This window comes from Aythya marila (assembly GCF_965140915.1).
Source record: "Aythya marila genome assembly, chromosome: 23".
NCBI classification, from domain to species: Eukaryota; Metazoa; Chordata; class Aves; order Anseriformes; family Anatidae; genus Aythya; species Aythya marila.
Genome location: NC_139064.1, coordinates 168015 through 184306, shown reverse-complemented (window position 1 = coordinate 184306; position 16292 = coordinate 168015). Strand labels below are relative to the sequence as shown.

At 52.0% G+C, this 16292-nt stretch overlaps 1 protein-coding gene across 1 annotated transcript; it reads left to right on the top strand.

The window, feature by feature from the left end:
• Window positions 1-10562: 10562 nt before the first annotated feature.
• LOC309886684 (uncharacterized protein) lies at window positions 10563-14601 on the top strand. Its single transcript, XM_082777789.1, has 4 exons — window positions 10563-10738; window positions 12136-12337; window positions 13024-13082; window positions 13661-14601. The coding sequence occupies exons 1-4, from the start codon at window positions 10573-10575 to the stop codon at window positions 13771-13773; spliced, it is 540 nt and encodes a 179-aa protein (XP_082633915.1). The 5' UTR covers window positions 10563-10572; the 3' UTR covers window positions 13774-14601.
• The last annotated feature ends 1691 nt before the right edge of the window (window positions 14602-16292 follow it).

Genomic DNA, 16292 nt, shown 5'->3' with positions numbered 1-16292 from the left:
TTTGCTTTCATCAGCTGGAATGTGTTTAGCCAAACCATAAAGGAACACGCATCATCACGGCTCATATTCCATCTTGCACCATATTGAACTCAGAGACAGGCCACGGGTTCTCAGGGAAGTAAATTAGTCTTCGCTAACACCGTCAGGGATTGGGCTAATGAGGTTAAAGCTAGCTCTTGTGTATCCTGAGGGGCTTATGCTGCTGTATACAGTGAAAAAGTGAACACCATCCGTATATTTATAAACTTGGGCACACTTAATATACTTTGAGTGATCAGCATGGTTGTTTTGGGACTCTCTACTGCTGTACTAGAGCCACCTTAGAAAGCCAAACAAGGCAGAGATGGAGTCGTGGAGCATTTCTTTTTGCTCGGCTGCCTCCCTGGCCCCTATACCCAACCCTGGACTTTCTTAGCCACTGCTCTGTGCAATGTCCCCAACTTCTCTGGTGCCCTGTGGCTGATGCCCAAGTTTGCCAACATGCCCGATGTCTGCGGGCATCCAACTGCCTGCCCTCATCAGGCACCAATAATGACCTTGTCATATGGGTAGAGGGATGCTAGCATTCCTCCAAAACACCATCAGCTGTTGTAATCTGCACTTTGCTTCCTGTTGCCCAAGTGGAAAATTGCCTTTTTTTTTTTTTTTTTTTTTTTTATCTGAAGAAGGGACGTGTTTCACATAGTTAGAGATACTGGGAAATCCTGTGTCAGAGGGGGAGACAAAAAGCAAGGATATAAACCTGCAGCATTTTTTTTTTCCTGAAGCATTTTTTTTTTCCTGAAAAGAACACTTGTCCTCTTTAAATCAGGGCCCAGAAGATTACTGGGACAGCAGCTGTGGGGACAGACATGTCCCTGGGGGCAGACATCTGGTATTGAACAGTCTGGATCAATACAGCCTGACCGAAGATAGGAGCAGCTCTGCAATTCCCCCCTGCTGAGGGCTTTCTGTCTGCCACGTTTCTCCCAGCCCAGACCTGCATCCATCACCGAGGGCTCAGCATCTGTCCCCATGTGGCTGACCTATTCCCCAGCACCAGGCACGCAGACCAGCACCCTCTGAGCTCATCAAGGCTGAACCACCATTTGCAAGCTCCTTCTCTACTTTTTGCCTTCCCACCCCACACCATTCTTCTCCATTCTAACTCGGCTTAAACTCCATCTAAATGATCCTTAATCACAACCGACAGAAGTCCCAGCTGGGTAGGGACTGGGGACTGAAAGAGTAATTGTGCCTTGGAGGCACTGGAGGTGTTTCAGTAACACTTCACAGTAAGGCCTTGCCTAGGGAGGGTTCTCCTGCTCCAGCCTCAACCACATGAGGCCGTTGGCGAAGGGGCACATGCTATAAACCGGGCTCTTTTCCAAATAATTGGCTCTTGTGCAAGGTGTTTTGTCAGGAATGGTTGCAGAGAGCAGGGTGAAGGGGTTCCACAAAGCCCCTGATGGTGGAGAAGCCCTCGGGCCATCCCCTCCCCACACATCTGCCCAGCCCAGCCTGCACCAATGCCTCTCAAGTCCTGCTGGCAAATTGCCCCCAAAACAGGCTCCTTATGCCCCCCGAGCCCCTCACTTCACTGACGTGGCTCTCCCTCATCTCCCACTGCCTCAGCCAGCCTCGGGACACGTAAATCCCCTGCCCAGGATGCAGGCAGGGCCCAAAATGCTGATGCCTCTCCCGATGAACAAAGCTGTGCCCCAGGCAATCTGTTTTGTCTGGCTCCCTCTGGCTCCATCCTTTCTATTTTCCGTTTGCAAGTCAGTGTGAGCAGCTCCTCATCTGGTTTGACTTTGGGTTTGGTGACATGTTCATTAATAACTGTCACACGTGTTAGTAGACCCAGGCTTGCACAGACTTCTGGTCTCATCTCAGACTTGATCTGCATATCTGTAAATCTGCATCCTGACCTGCAGCTCGCTGTTCTCATCCTGGCCTCTTTTCTTGCATCTTTCTGAATATAAACACCAGCAGGACTCCAAGCCCAGCTCTGTCCATGCACTGGTGAGGCTGAGCCCTTGAAAAACCCACCTGTTACACCTCGATGAATTGCCCATGGCTCTGCCCCCACTTCCTCAGCTGTAAGATGGGAAGCTTCAAGCTCACCACTTCACAAAGCACCTCAAGCTCCAAATGAGAAGGATCACCGCAGCAGCAGATAATTATTACATCCATTAAGCAAATTAAATGAGAATTAAGCTCATTCCTGACAAAGGCTGGCCCTGAGGTGAGCAGCACCCTACACTTCTGCTCCCTCAGCAAGCCCCGTTCCTGCCTAACCCCAGCCTTGCTCTTCTTGGTGTCGGGGCAGGGGTGTGCGTATAGCACCAACTGTACATGGCAGGCAGGCCCCAGCCCATGGGGAGGAGGAGGGAAGATTGAATAATCATCCTCTATGTGGGCTTTTGATGTACCTTCTCATGTCAAGCAGCATGGCAAGCCTGTGAGTTCAGGAGCCCCTGGTGCACTGCAGAGATGTGGGTGCCTTTATATTACCCATTTTGGAAAGCATTTTGGTTGCAGTGCCAGCTTGCTTTCACGGCTGTGATGCTTTCTCTGAGACCAAGCTCCTTGTCACTTTGAAGATCCCAGCTGTTTGACTGCTTTGAATTCATTTGTTTAATGAACCTCAGGGGACCACTGCACTAAAGCATTCCCAAACATGTTCAGAGCTTTGCAGTTTCTCCGCTAATTAGGGACTCCTTTGGGGCTAAACACAAGAGGTTCTGCTGCTGCGTTTGAAGCCGACAGTAAGCCAAGACAGAGCTGAATCTCTAAGTCCAGCAAAGCATTTTTAATATTTTTCCTCCCCTATTTCTTCTTCTCCCCCAATCAGTGCAGCCAAACTTGCCAGCCACATCCACTGGCAGCTGAGGTCAAGGTGCTCTGAGACAGAGGGAAGCATTTAATCAAAGCAGGAATAAAACTACTAAATTCTGCCACGCTTTTCTGTACATGTGCACTTTTCCACATTACACAGCCCCTTCTCTTCCACGGGCTCTCTCCTTGGTGTCCATTCACCTACTTATTAGTAAAGGCTGCTGGCAGCCAGCAGATGCAGTCACTCGTTAGTCACTACCAGGCACCTGCCAGCCTCAGTACTTGCAAGGTCAGAGCATGACCTGAGCAGCCAGCCTGGCATAGGCAGCACCTTGTACAGCTCAGAGTGGCTTAGGGTAGGAAAACAACAGGGAAAAAATCTTATTGAAGTGCCTCAAGGGCACAGGATCATCATGGTGAGAGATATGTCAGATGAATTCCACTCAGAGCAGCTTCTGCTAATGGAAGAGACTCCCCCTTGCTTCCTCTGCAGTGCCTGGTCCCTCACAGCTTGCCTGCCAAGCTGTTAAACGTGCACACCCAGGTTTAAAACTCAGGAGCTGCACTTGCCATAGGGAACCAGGAAGGAAATTGGTATCTTTTGTCATTCATTACAACTTTATTACTCCTCAGAATTGGGCAAAAGAAAGAAAGGTCTGCTCAGCATCAACACCGCAGTGCTCAGGGCACCAGGAGTCCTGCTGAATTAATTGCCAGGCACTTTCATTACTGATTAAATAGGAAATCTCCAAATGCCATTATAAAGCAATGATTAAACTGCTCTGATTGGACATATCCCCTCCCTTCTAGGCTCACCAGAGGTCACCTTCCTGTTGGTAAAGTTCAGAAGGACAAATCCATAACGAGGAGGCAACAGCAATAAATAAGCCATCTCATCAGAGAGCTGGAAACCCCATTTCCAGGATGAAGTTGTTGATACCTTAACCTGGACCCCTCAGCCCAGCTGGAGCTGACCTGGAGCCAGCAGAACTGCCCACCCTGGACTTTGCTGCTGTAGCAGCAGCACCAGGCACTCTTCCAGCAGCTGCCTCCTGCCTCAGGTACCAGCTTCTGATTCCTCATGTCCCAGCTGCCCCACCTAGTGCTGCCAGGAGAAGGAACGAGGTAGAAAAATTCTCACTTTCTTAATGCCTGTGTCCACTGGGGGCAAATCTAGGGCCCACAGCTGAGCACTGCTCTCTGCAGCAGGACCTTCCTCGGGACCAGAACCCCTCGTACAAGCACCGGGGGCTCCTCCCCAGCCTGGCACAGCCCAGCAGGGGCTGCAGGGATGTCTCCATCCCTCCTGTCTCTCCATGGCTGTAACGCCCGCAGCTCTCACCAGATGTCACTACTGCCCACCTGCAGCCTCAGCACAGCCCTGAGGTCCCGAGCAGCCTCCCAGGCAGAGCCTCCAGCCTGGGAGCAGCCTTGTGTCACAGATAACACCTCCACAGGTGAGCACCGTGCTCTAAGCCATCTCCAGCACCTTCTGGCACTTCCTTACCACCCCTAGAAACTGATATTTCCCAAAGAAAAACGCCAGACAAGCACAGCCTCCAGACCAGCCCTTCCCCTGCATGCACCCCTCTTGGCTGCAGCACCCAGGATGAGGGCAGCAGCACTGTAGCTGCCACAGATGCTCTCCTCCAAGCAAGTTGGCTCCCCTCTCAGCCAAGTTGGCTGAGACAAAAACAGAGAGCAAGCCAGGTGAGCTCCAGCCCCAGACTGAAGCCCCTAGACCACTATGGCCACATCCTCTCTCACACAAGCCCCCCCTTGCCTCCTCCCCTCTTCCCCAGCCCAGCTTTCCCCCCCCCCACCTTTTCCACACAAGCACCACTTCCCATTGTTGCAGGGGCAAAAGTAGCTCAGCTGTGCCCCAGCCCCACTTATACCCTCTCAGCACCCACAGCTGTGGGGGCAGCCCTAGCCCTCTTAACCCTTCCAGCCCCCCACCCAAACTCAGCACCCTTCAGAGCCTGCAGTGAATAGGAAAATGAATCCCCCTCAGCACCGTAGGCACTAGCCCTTGCCAGAAATGTGAATGTGGATGATGTGGGGGTTAGGGGCTGCCCATACAAGCTGTCTGCAGGGTGTCCTCTCTTTCTGCACTGCCCAGGATCACGGGGGGCTGAGGTTGGAAGGCACCCCTGGGGGTCAGCAAGTCCAGCCCTACTCAAGCAAGGCCACCTAGAGCAGGCCGCCCAGGTCCACGTCCACAGCCATGCTGGTGGAAACCTGCTGCCATCTCCTGGGCAGCCCAGCACCCTTCCCATCAGCTGCTTCTCCTGGGGGCTGTTGCTCCCTAAAGTCCCAAATCCCCCACTCCAGGGCTTTCCCTGCACCTCCACCAGCTCAGGAGCCTCCACTAGCTGCTGCACCCAGGCAGGAGCCGTCAGCTTCCTGCAAACAGGGGTGCTGCCTCTGCCTGCCTGATAATGCTTGTGGACAAACACGCTGCCCTGCAAAGGCAAATAAAGCGTGTGGCACGGTAACAGGGCACCAGCTGAGCACCCCTTCTGCTCTTTTGGGATGTGCAGGGCTCAGATCCCACCCAGATTCCCTTCCATAAGGCGGTAGTGCACACACCTGCTGTCTGTCCTTGCACCTGATCTGCAAGGGATGGCACCAAACATCTGCACTGCTCCGGACAAGCTGCTCTCCCTTTCCTATGGACAAGTTTGGGGAAGAAGGGACCATGGTGAAAATGCTAGGAAACCACCCAAACGCTGAGTGCAGCTGTGGCACTGGGACAGCCAGCTGGGCTTTCCTCCCCGAAGGGCTCAGCAGATGTAAAAGGGGACACGAGAGACTATGGTCCAGGGAGGGCTGCAGGTGACAGCAGAGATCCCCTCTGCACTTGGAGGAAGTGAGTGAACCTGGGCTCTGTTTTGTAGGCATTTGGGTCCCAGAAAGACATGCTCCTGGCTGCAGTTTCTCCTGGCTCCTGGGAGCACAGCTCGTTTGGTAACCAAACCGCTCGGGCTGCCACAATGCAAAACAAGAGGTTTGTGGAGCCCTCTGTGAGCCTGCCAGGAGCACGCTCGCACTTGAACTGTCCTTTCACTCCACTCCTTTCACTGCAGGAGAAAACAGTGCACATTTCCATGAGGAGCTGATAAGGCTGTTACTGGAATGACCCGTCCACATGCAGCCCTTCAGCAGCAGGTCCTGCCTTCCCGTGGGGTGGGATGTCTACATCCCCCTGCCTCCCCCTGCCATGCCCCCTGCCTCGGGGGGTCAAAAGCAGGAGCAGGAGGACCCCAAGGAGGTGGCCAGCCTGGCAGAAGGCCAGTGTGATGGGAAACGGCACCAATAAAAGCCACCAGAGGAGGAGACAAAGGGCCCGAAGTTGACTTGTGGAAGTACAAAGAAGCAATGCAGGCCAGGCAGGAAAATCCCCCTGTTTAAACCGCTCTGTATAGGGAAGTGCCCTTTTGCAATGTGTCCTTCAAACCAGATTCCTCCCTTGCAAACTGCCCGAACAAACCCGCCCTCCCTCTCCCTGTAGCCCTTTTGATGTCGATAACAAGGAGGTTTTCAGGACTTTATCCCTAGGGACAGATGCGGAGAACAATACACCTTTTCTTACTCACATCTGGATAAAGCCCCTCCAGGGCTAAGAGGCTAGAAACCTGAAGGCTCCTTCTGCTGTTTGCCTGTGGGAAATCCCATGCCAGGGACTCCCTGGGAGAGCAGCTGGCAGAGGACAGGATGTTTCCCTGGGTTGTTTCCCTGCAGCAAGCCCGGGACATGTGGGGGAACTGGCAGCATCCCAGCTCCGTCCTGCTGCAAAGCACATTCCTCATCCATGCCACAGCCCCAGAGAGCCACTGGCCCTGCCCTGCCCCATCCCATCCCTGCTTTCCTCCCGTCCCCTGTTTGGAGGCAGGTGATGGTGCATGGCAGGGCCCTCTGCAGGGAGCTTCAGGGACAGGGGTGGCCCCAGAGCCCTGGCTAGGTGAGAGCAGCAGAGCCCAGCCCTGGTAACTCACCGCACACCACGAGCAGGGCAGGAAATCTCTCAGAGCCAGCTGAGCAGCCTGAGCAGTCAAAAAAAAAAAAAAAAACACCCTGCAGTTACCAAACACGCTGTTTGCAAAACAGGCCAGTAAAGCTCAGCCACCCGCCATTCACCTGGAGCAAACAGTCCGAGAAACACGATCAGAGTTCAGGGGAAAGGGGGAAATGTACCTCTCTCTGCCTGGAGTAGGGCAGGCTCCTTCCTCGGACAGCCAGGCAGGAAGGGAGGATGCTAGAGGGACAGGAGGGAGCCTCAGCACCCTGCCCGGCCCTGGCTCAGGACCTGCTCAACCCAAAGATCAAGCTTGCTGCAGCCGCTGTATGAAAACAACAGCCCGATCCAGTCCTGCTGTGACTCACACTCCCACCCTCAAAAGCAGGTTGTTGTGTGTGGTTGTTTATTCCCTGCAAGACTGCTGCGGTTTTGCTAAAAAGATGCCCTTTCACCTGCCAGCTCCTCCTGCCAGGAGGAGAAGGTTTTGCCTTCCTGGCTCCCGGTCTTACCTGGACCCAGCCAATGCACTGCAGGGCTCCATCTCCAGGCCCTGAAGTCAAAGTGCTGCCTGAGTGTTCTACCCACGGAAAGGAAGGTGCATTTAACTCTGGGAAAGGCAAAATGGAATGGATTTGTTGCACAAAAGGGAGCAGGGACCAGACACTGTCCCCTCAAACCAGTTGGTGCAGGAGGCTCCAAGCTGGGCCAGGCTGCGGTGCTTCCCTTCCTGTGCCTGGGGGTGCTCAGCACCGCTGCTGGGATGGGACAGCATCAGACTTCCAGAACCTCCAGCTCTCTACAGAAGAAGAAGCTCAGAGGACTCCAGGGAAGTCCCCCAGGGTCTGGCAGACCCCAAAACACCGGGAACGCACCGTGCAGCGTGGGACCCCTCCAAAGGCGAGGCAAAGGGTGCTGCTCCCTGCGCCTGTCCCTGCCAGTTCTGGGAGGCAGAAACCACCTCCTGCAGCGAGCAGAGAACAGCACACTTGTTCCTGGAAATGGCCACAGGCTGACCTTGAGAGAGGCCTGTGGAAATTGCAGCTCTGGCTCTAGCTGAAGTTTAGCCCACAAATACATAGGAGGACAGCAGACGAAGGAGCCACACCACGAGTGCTTATAAGGAGAAGGAAGGGCAGGAGAACAACCTCTGTGTGCTTGCCATGAGGGAGCAAAGCCCATGTCCCACCACACAGCATCTCACCTGCAGTGGGGGTGAGAGAAAACACAGCACCCTGAGTTGTTCCCCAACTGCCTTCAAGCCCCAGGCTTGCTACCAGGGACTGTATTTGTTTTGGCACCCAAAAACCAGACTTTTTGCTGCCAGCCCAAGAGGGCCAGCTCCTGCTCTTCCCCCAGGTCCATCCCTGTTGCAGCAGGAACAGCCAGCAGCCTCTGCCACATAGTCGGGCTACTTGGTCTGAACCAGCCACTGGATCTGCTTCAATACATGGGCTCAGCCCTAGATGGATTAAAATGTGAAGCCACCTTTTGAGCTAAAAACCTTCATGGTATTGCTTCCCCGAGCTCTCCTCCTGGCAGAGCTTTCTGGCTATGTCCCCTCCCAGAGGCAGGCCTCTTCTTTCCCTTTCCTGTGGCAAATACAAGCTCTCTGCAAACAGATGAGGAACAAAGCTGAAGAGCCCAATGGAGCACACACATGCAGTAAACATTGCCACTTCCAGCACCACTTACAAAGATCTCCTTTGTCTCGGGCAGGTTGCTGTAACAGCATCCTCCTTGCGATGTATATGACACAATCGCATCCTGCCTTTTCTTCTCCAACATGTATTTCTCTCCTAAAGGCAAAAATATCTATTTTCGACTCTGCTCACTCCAATGACACTGCACTGAGTCATCCTCTCTGGCTGGGAGATGGCACAGAGGTTTTGCAAGGGGACTGGGTGAAACCACCATGGGCAAATCGCGTCAGGTTGTGCTTGCAAAACCCTCTGCTTCTCCATCTCCTCTCGTTTTCCTGCCTTACTTTCCGTGTTCCTTCATGTGTTTGTAGAAGAGGCAGAACAGCAATCAGGGGACCCACAGACCCACATCCCTCCCAGTTCTCCCGTTTCTCCACATGTGAGCTGCTGGGCATATGGCACTGGGCATGGACAGAGCCAAGGACTTCCCCAGGGGAGCTCCCAGTGGGGCAGAAGCCAAGAAGGAGCCACGAGGAAATGAGGCCCCACTGGAGCCTCTGAGTCAGTTTAATGAGCCGGAAGAGCTCGGTCTCTCATCTTCTCCACACCCTTTGAATTGAGGTAAAGTTTACTGTTGACCCATGGTAACATCCTGGGCACGCACCAGCTCTTCCACCAAATCTTCTTTTTCTTCTGCCTCTTTTCTGCTGCTCCCCTTTCACTCTGCTTGTCCTGAACACACACATCCTTTTTTTTTTTTTTTTTTTTTTTTTTTTTTTTTCCCCAGCACTTTCTCCCATCTCTGCTCAGCTTTTATTTGAAATATTTAATACAATGGCTTCTTGGTCAACCTGCACACCACTGGCAGGGCAGCGAGGGCTGCCCAGCTCAGGGGGAGAGCCAGGGTGAGCTCCTTTGGGGTTGGAAAGGGGGAAGAGGACCCTAGGCAAGCTGCTTTGGGGTCAGAAAAGGGGGAAGAGGAGCACAGGGAGGGGAATCCAGAGCTCCCACTCACCCAGCCCTGGGGGTGACTCAGCAGAGCCAGGGCTGAAGTGCAGGAGGTGAGCTTGGAAAACCACAGAGCAAGGGCATCGGAAACACCTCCAGGAGCTGCCAGCATGGGGCAGATGGGGGAAAGAAAGGGCAATCCCTTCTGATTCAGGCTTGCCACCACCTCCAATTAGCAGGTGTCACACGCCCTGGGTTTCACTCAGGTGGCAGCGGGGTGGAGGGTGCTCGGGAGGAACCTGCTGGTGCCTGGCAGCCCACACCAGCACCTCCCCGATGGCTAAAGGAGCACTTGCAACATCAGCACCTGCAAATCCCGGCTGATGACCTGAGGGGAAGCAGGCGAGAGGAAGAGGAGAAGAGAGAAACTTGGGGTTTCATTCATGCAATGTTATCTGAGGGGTTAGAGCCAATCTGCCTTGTTGTGGTGCTTCCCAAGGAGATGCCCAGCAGTGATCAACCTGTACCAGGAGCCCACCGTGCTCACCAGCAGCGTGCTGCAAGAGGGAACATGGCCAGGGCCACCAAGACCGTCCTTGCCCAGCGCTCCCCAGCTTTCTCCAGGCAGGAGCAGAGGCTGTAAGTGAACACAAGGATGGACCCTTCCACACTTTCTGGATTTGTTTGGCCTTTAATGAAAGCCTGGAGCAGGGCTGGCAACAGGATTGCAATGCTCCTCCACCTTCCCAGGCTCTGGGCTTCTGCAAGAGGTCACGGGGACCACCAGCACGCACGCAGATGTCACAGTGCTCATACACAAAAGCAGCTCGAGGAACACAGGCTTGCAGAGACTTGCTTTCCAGCCCAGGGCCTCCTGAGTGACAAGCACAGTGTCAATTTTACCCCCACTCAGCTGATCATCTCTTTATATTAACCGGTTCATCTAGAGGCCAAGCAGCTAGAACGAAGTAATCTCTCAAACCAGGAATGAAACCTCCCATTGGGGGTGTGTACATGTAGGCTGGATGGGAAGAAGGAAATATTTGCATTTACCTCATCAAAATCTCAGTATAAATAGGCTGGGAAGAGTGAGGCTGTGTCATTCCCCAGGTGCCGGAGTGTGAGGTGAGGACATCAAGGTGGATGATGGCGGCTCTCTTCTTTTTGCTGCAGTTTCTCTTCTTTGGGACTTTAGTTGTCCCTGCATATATGCAGATGTCAGAATGCAATCTGACTCAGAGTGCAGTCGCAGGCAATTTCTCTGTAACCGTGACACCCCAGGACTACAGCCCAAACACCACCTACATAGGTAAGCCCAGACGTCGGAGCTTCCACACCGCACAGCACCGTGTCTCCTCTTCTCCTGCCCCAGCTGCTTTGTTCAGTCTTGTGGTGATGTTAGATGTGCTTAAAACCTATGCAGCCTAATGGTTATTTATTATTATTGTTATTATTATTATTAACTTCAGGCAGGAGATAGTTCTTTTACTTCTTCCCTCTTTATTCCTATTCCCTGATAATGTCCATAAGGGTCAGCCTCAAATTCTCTTTCCTTCCTTATGGGGCCTTAACCTTTTTGCCTAAATTTACATTGAAGGACTCGAATGCTCCTGAAACACTGGATTCTGAGGGGAGTTTTTTAGCTTTTTGTTTTTTCTTTCCTCCTCCCTGAGAATTTGCCCTTGTTGCTGGCAATGGCTATAGAGACAAAGATGGAGAGGTTGCTTTGGTGCTGACACATGTTCAACATCTGCCACAGAAGATGGCTTTTAATCCTAAAAAAAGATTTAGTCCCAGAGTAAATAGCTGCTTTGCCCCTTTTCCCAGACCTGATGACAAATGTCCCCATGCCTTGAGGTTCGGCAAAACCAGAACACTGAGGGCAGGGCAAGAAAGACATCCTGAGTCTTTCCTGCAAGGGGCCAGCAGTGTGCTGGCGTAAAGGAGCACAGATTTCTTCTGATCTTACCCCAAGGAACAACCACAACAATTTGTTGGGCTTTTAATAGGGGGATGCTTTGTACACAGCTGTTATTTCATTTTTTTGAGCACAGAACTTGTGTTTAATGCTCACTGCTGTCTCGCATCAGCTCCTGTAGCAGCCGATGGTCCTGGGGGGTTCATTTCAAGCTGCCTGAACCCAAAGGGTGCTGAGGGCCAGGAGGGCTACAGCCGTGTGGCACATGCAGCTGCACACAGCTGGGGAGCTGCTTTCTGCTGCAAGGGGGTCGCCCTGCTGTGTGCAATAACAGCATGATGCACTGCAGCATTGCGCAGGCTCATCCCAGCTGTGAATCAGCAACCCTGGACGGAGACATGGGGAAAAAGATGGGGTGGGGTCTGGCACAGCCAGCCGTGGGCTGCCCACCAGCCTGCCCCCTGCAGATTGTCCACCCCTGAGATCTGCATGGGGCGCAGAAAGGCACAGGAGCTCAGCATGGGGATGTGTCACCCCCAGCAGCAGGGGCTGAGTGTGGGGATTGAGAAGTTCCTCCGGACTGTTCCCAAAGTGAGGAGGGGGCAGGTGAGGGCTCTGTTTGCTCTGGCAGGGGGACATGCCCTTGTCTCTGCAGGCAGCTGGTGTCCCTGTGTCACACAGAGAGCCAGCAAATGCTTTCTGGGCTGAAAACCCCGAAGGCAGGGGACCTGGAGATTGCTGTCTTACAGGACAGACCACTGACTTTGTTTCACTTGCTGTATTTCTAGTTACGATAGTTGACAGCAATAACACCAGAAATGCGACCAACTATTTACTGCAGGCCATAGCCACCCAAACTGTCTCTGTTGGAGAATGGAATGTGTCAGACCACCAAAACTGCAGTGCTCTTACCACAGCAGTGTTACCAAAGACTCAGAAAACAGCGAACTGGACATCCCCAGCCACTAACTTCTCTTCTGTGGACATAAGGTAATGCTCTACCCTGCCATTAAGCATTCAGGTGGGACAGTGCAAGCTTGTCCAAGCTCTTGGCAATGCTTGGAATCAGGTGCCCACCCCTGAGCAGGCACCGAAACAAACCTCTTGTGCCCACTGCAGACTTTCACTTGAAAATACCTACCAAGGAAATATTCTGTGTAAAGTCAGATCCAGAAGTCACTGCACTGTGAGCCCAGTGGTTTAAAGGTTGCTCACCTTAGCCGGAATGTGGGTTAGTTCAGTGGAAAGGAAGGGATTGAACACCCTTGGTTTCCATTAACGCTAATGGAGCTGCATCAGTGGGAAATGTTTGCCAAAGGAAACCATAGCCATTAGCCTGATTGGCCTTATCTGCCAGGAGGAAGAATGCAGGAGCTCATTGCTACAGTGGGTTTCTTGCAAGGTGCAGATGGTCACAGCACAGCCACCCTGCTCCACCACATCCCACCCTGTGTCGGAGCAGGGCAGTGAAACAGCAGAGGACTGACTCTGGCAAAGAAAAAAAAAAAAAAAAAAAAGAAAAAAAACATGTAATCTGGCGTGAGTGAGCGCAGGATGACTTCACAGATCCTGTCTCTTTATCTGCTCTTTATGTCCCCTTTATATCACTAGGCGGGGTCTATGAGACACACTGCTTCTCTTGTTTCATTTTTCCTCTCTCTTCCTTCCCTTCACAGGGCATACATTGTCTTTGAAAATAATTCCACTGTGTTCAGGAATGTGACTCTGAACCAAGGTAAATAAGCTTTGGTGGGGAGGGTCCAACAGCAGGGTGAGCAGCATGCCAAGGGCAGGCTTCGCTTGTGCCCTGGTGATTTGGGTGACGCGAAAGATGTCTCAGCACACCTCCAGCTGACATTTCTCATCTGTCTCATAGTCAGGAGACAAGGCAAAGACATCAGAGTGCTAGAGCTAGAGAGAGGGCTTTTGGGGTTAGTGTTGAACTCAAACATTTTGGAGCTTCCTTTTGTCTTTAAGGGACACTGAACAGCCACAGTCAAGTGGAGGTTGTTTGTTCCTGCAGGTGTTGGCACAGGATTTATCCCTCTATTCTCTCTATCATATAGAGGTGTAGTGGAAATTATGGTTTGCCCTCACAGGTAATGTTTCTGTACTCCAGGGAATCCCCTGCCACCCAGGAGCCTAACCCTATGATGCTCCACTGATGGCAATGACTATATTCAAGCATCCCACTCCCCTACTGTAGCTGTGACACATTTCTGAGAAAGTACAGCCAAAGGCAGCCTCTTGGAGCTGGTTAGCAGCCAGTCCTCTGCACTTCTAACCCAACCGGGGGTCTTCTTCCATTTCCAGGAGCAAAGCCAACCAGCAGCACCAACTCCGTCTCCGCAGTTCAGAGCAGCTCCTTCTTCATAGCCACCATCCAGCTGCTGATGCTCCTTGCCACAAGCATACTGCTCTCCTAGGCGTCAGGGAGAGAAGATGACCCAGCTGTGCTGTACCTTCCCTTCTTGCCTACAGCACTCGTGGCAGAGCAGGCAGCTGATCTACTCAGGAAAATTATTAACTTCTTGTGTGTATTCGGATGATAACTGCACTTCTACATTAAATGATAAGGGTCTATGGCTACAGAGCTCCCCTTAATCCCCTCACCCAGGAGCAGCACACCCAGCAAGGTGAAATGTTTGTGGCAAGCCAGACCTCACTGTGGGTAGGACAGCTGAAAAGTACAGCCAAGGTCATTTAGGAGCAGACCCTGTCCAACCAAGGGGCACTGGGTGAGCTCATCCCTTCCTCGTCACCTGGGGCTCTGTGAAGCACAAAAAAGTGTGAAAGCACTCGCAAGAGGGAAAAGGCCTTCTTCTCTTCGTGGCTTTGGGGTCTGCTGAGAAGCTCAAGGTGACGTTTGCCACCATCTTAAAGCCTCCAGCACAAGCACAGTGAAGACAAAGGCATCCACTAAGCCTCCACCTGGGGAGGGGAGCCCTCCCCGAGACAAGCTGGAGATCCTGCTGGCAGGGTGTCCTCCCCAGAGACCCCAGGCCTTGGGAACTCACACTGTGTTATTCTCTAGCCCAGCATTCCCTGATTTTTTCTGTTTCACTGGATGCCCTGTAAAGGTCCCCTGGATTTGTTCTGGCTTTCTGGAATGAGAGGTTGGGTATTTTTTATTCTCATTTTTAATCAGCAACTGATTTTGCTGTGGGGTAAGATTGGGTGGGCCACTGAATGTCTTGATTTTATTGTTTGTATTTTTATATGAATAGAGTTTATTTAGGGGTTTTCAAAACTTCTGGAAAGTAATTTTATCTTAAAATAATCTAAATAAATTAAGGAATGAAAGTTGGCTCTTGCACCTAGCAGTGTTTGCTGGCTTGGCTGGGACTTGGCAGGGGGAGCTGAACTGATCCCAAATCCTGTGACACATTCGGCTTTGACCCCGAGCTGGGCACAGGAGGGCACAAAGGTGAGGTCTGGGCACCGCAGGGCTGTGCAGGGGAGGCAGAAAGCTGTGGAGGGGAGGGTCAGAAAGGCGTCCCTGTGCCGCGCATCGTCCTGCTCCTCTTCCTTCTGAAATATTAGCAGCAGAAACTGGTTAGTTAGGATTAACACCCAGCTGGTGTTTGTCACAAGCCATGACAACAAGCCTGTTTTGCTTCTCAAATCCGCTTTTTTTTTTTTTGACACAAACTTTCCACGACCTTCCCCTGCCACCAGCACCCAGGACCACCAGCACCGGGGCTGCTCCCAACATTGTCCCTTTGCCCTTTTTATTTCTCTGCTTTTTTGACATTCCCTCTCCTCCAAACAGCGCTGGGGATGGGATCAAGGTGCTGTGCTCTCACTCCTGCCTTTATCTGATAACACAATGGGTTTAAGTAAGTGTTTAAGAGCAGAGGAAGCACGTTGTGGTTTCTGTGGCTATTGTGAGCCGATGCTGCCCATCATGGATCAGCAGCACAGCTCAGAGCAGCGCTGCCAGCCCAGGCAGCACAACCTGCACTAGCAGTGTGTGGATCTAGTTAAGGAGGGTGAAGCATGCAGTGGGGAACTTGCCTTCACCTGTCCTTGCACCAGCACAAGGTGACTTACCCTTGCTTATGACTGTGGACTCCGAACACCGTTCTCCTCCTTTCTCCCTGCTGAGGCTGGTTTTGCTTTCAAGTGGGAGTGTCTTGCTCAAGTCCACTGTTTTCTCAGATTTGTCTATCTCAAAAAGCCATGGTTTGCATCAAATAAGAGAGATTCCTCCCTTCCATGCACTCAGGCTTTTCAGGGCAAGCACAAAGTTCCAGTTGTTTCATGCTGGTTTCCATTTATTTCCCTGTTTTCTGGAGGGCTGTACAGCGGTCGGTTTTTAAAGTCATAAAGTCTCAGGCACGATTTTATGAATGAAAATTTGACCATGCAGCGTATGGGGTGATGCATTTGCAGAATGTTTCTGCAGAATTTCATAGAAATACATTTTATGTTCCAGCAATTAAAATTGGCATCTGTTTCATGGCAGGGTAATTAGGTCCTGAGTAACCAAGACCATGTTATATGTTCTGCTACTGCAGTACATAGCACTCAATAAAATCCTACTTAAGTGCTGTAGACAACCGTTCTATTGTAATCTTACTGTTGATACCTCTATCTGGTAAGATAACAGCTCTTTGCCTTGGATAACAGGTATAAGTTGCCTTCTAAGTAACCTTTGAGCAACTCCCAGGTCCCCTGCAAACTCCAAGTGCGGGGCCTTCCAGCTCCAGAGGTGGATTCCTGCTGGGTTCATCCCACTAATAACCCTCATCCATGCATTCTCATGAACTTTTGCACTGTTCAGCAGTAAACACCAGCATTTCCTTTTCCATCCCTGTGAAATTTCCTCAATAAAATTAAGTTCTCAGACATGACCAGGGAGAGGAGCAGAAAGACCCTCCTTTGACTCAGAGCTAGAAGTCCCATGGGACGAGAGGAGGCAGCACAGTGCCTGGCCCTGCCC

Bases quoted from the DNA above. Each gene is read 5' to 3' on its own strand.
- LOC309886684 (XM_082777789.1), top strand. From the start codon at position 10,573: ATGATGGCGGCTCTCTTCTTTTTGCTGCAGTTTCTCTTCTTTGGGACT. The intron at 10,739-12,135 runs GTAAGCCCAGAC...CTGTATTTCTAG, and splicing joins CCCAAACACCACCTACATAG to TTACGATAGTTGACAGCAAT. The intron at 13,083-13,660 runs GTAAATAAGCTT...TTCCATTTCCAG, and splicing joins GAATGTGACTCTGAACCAAG to GAGCAAAGCCAACCAGCAGC.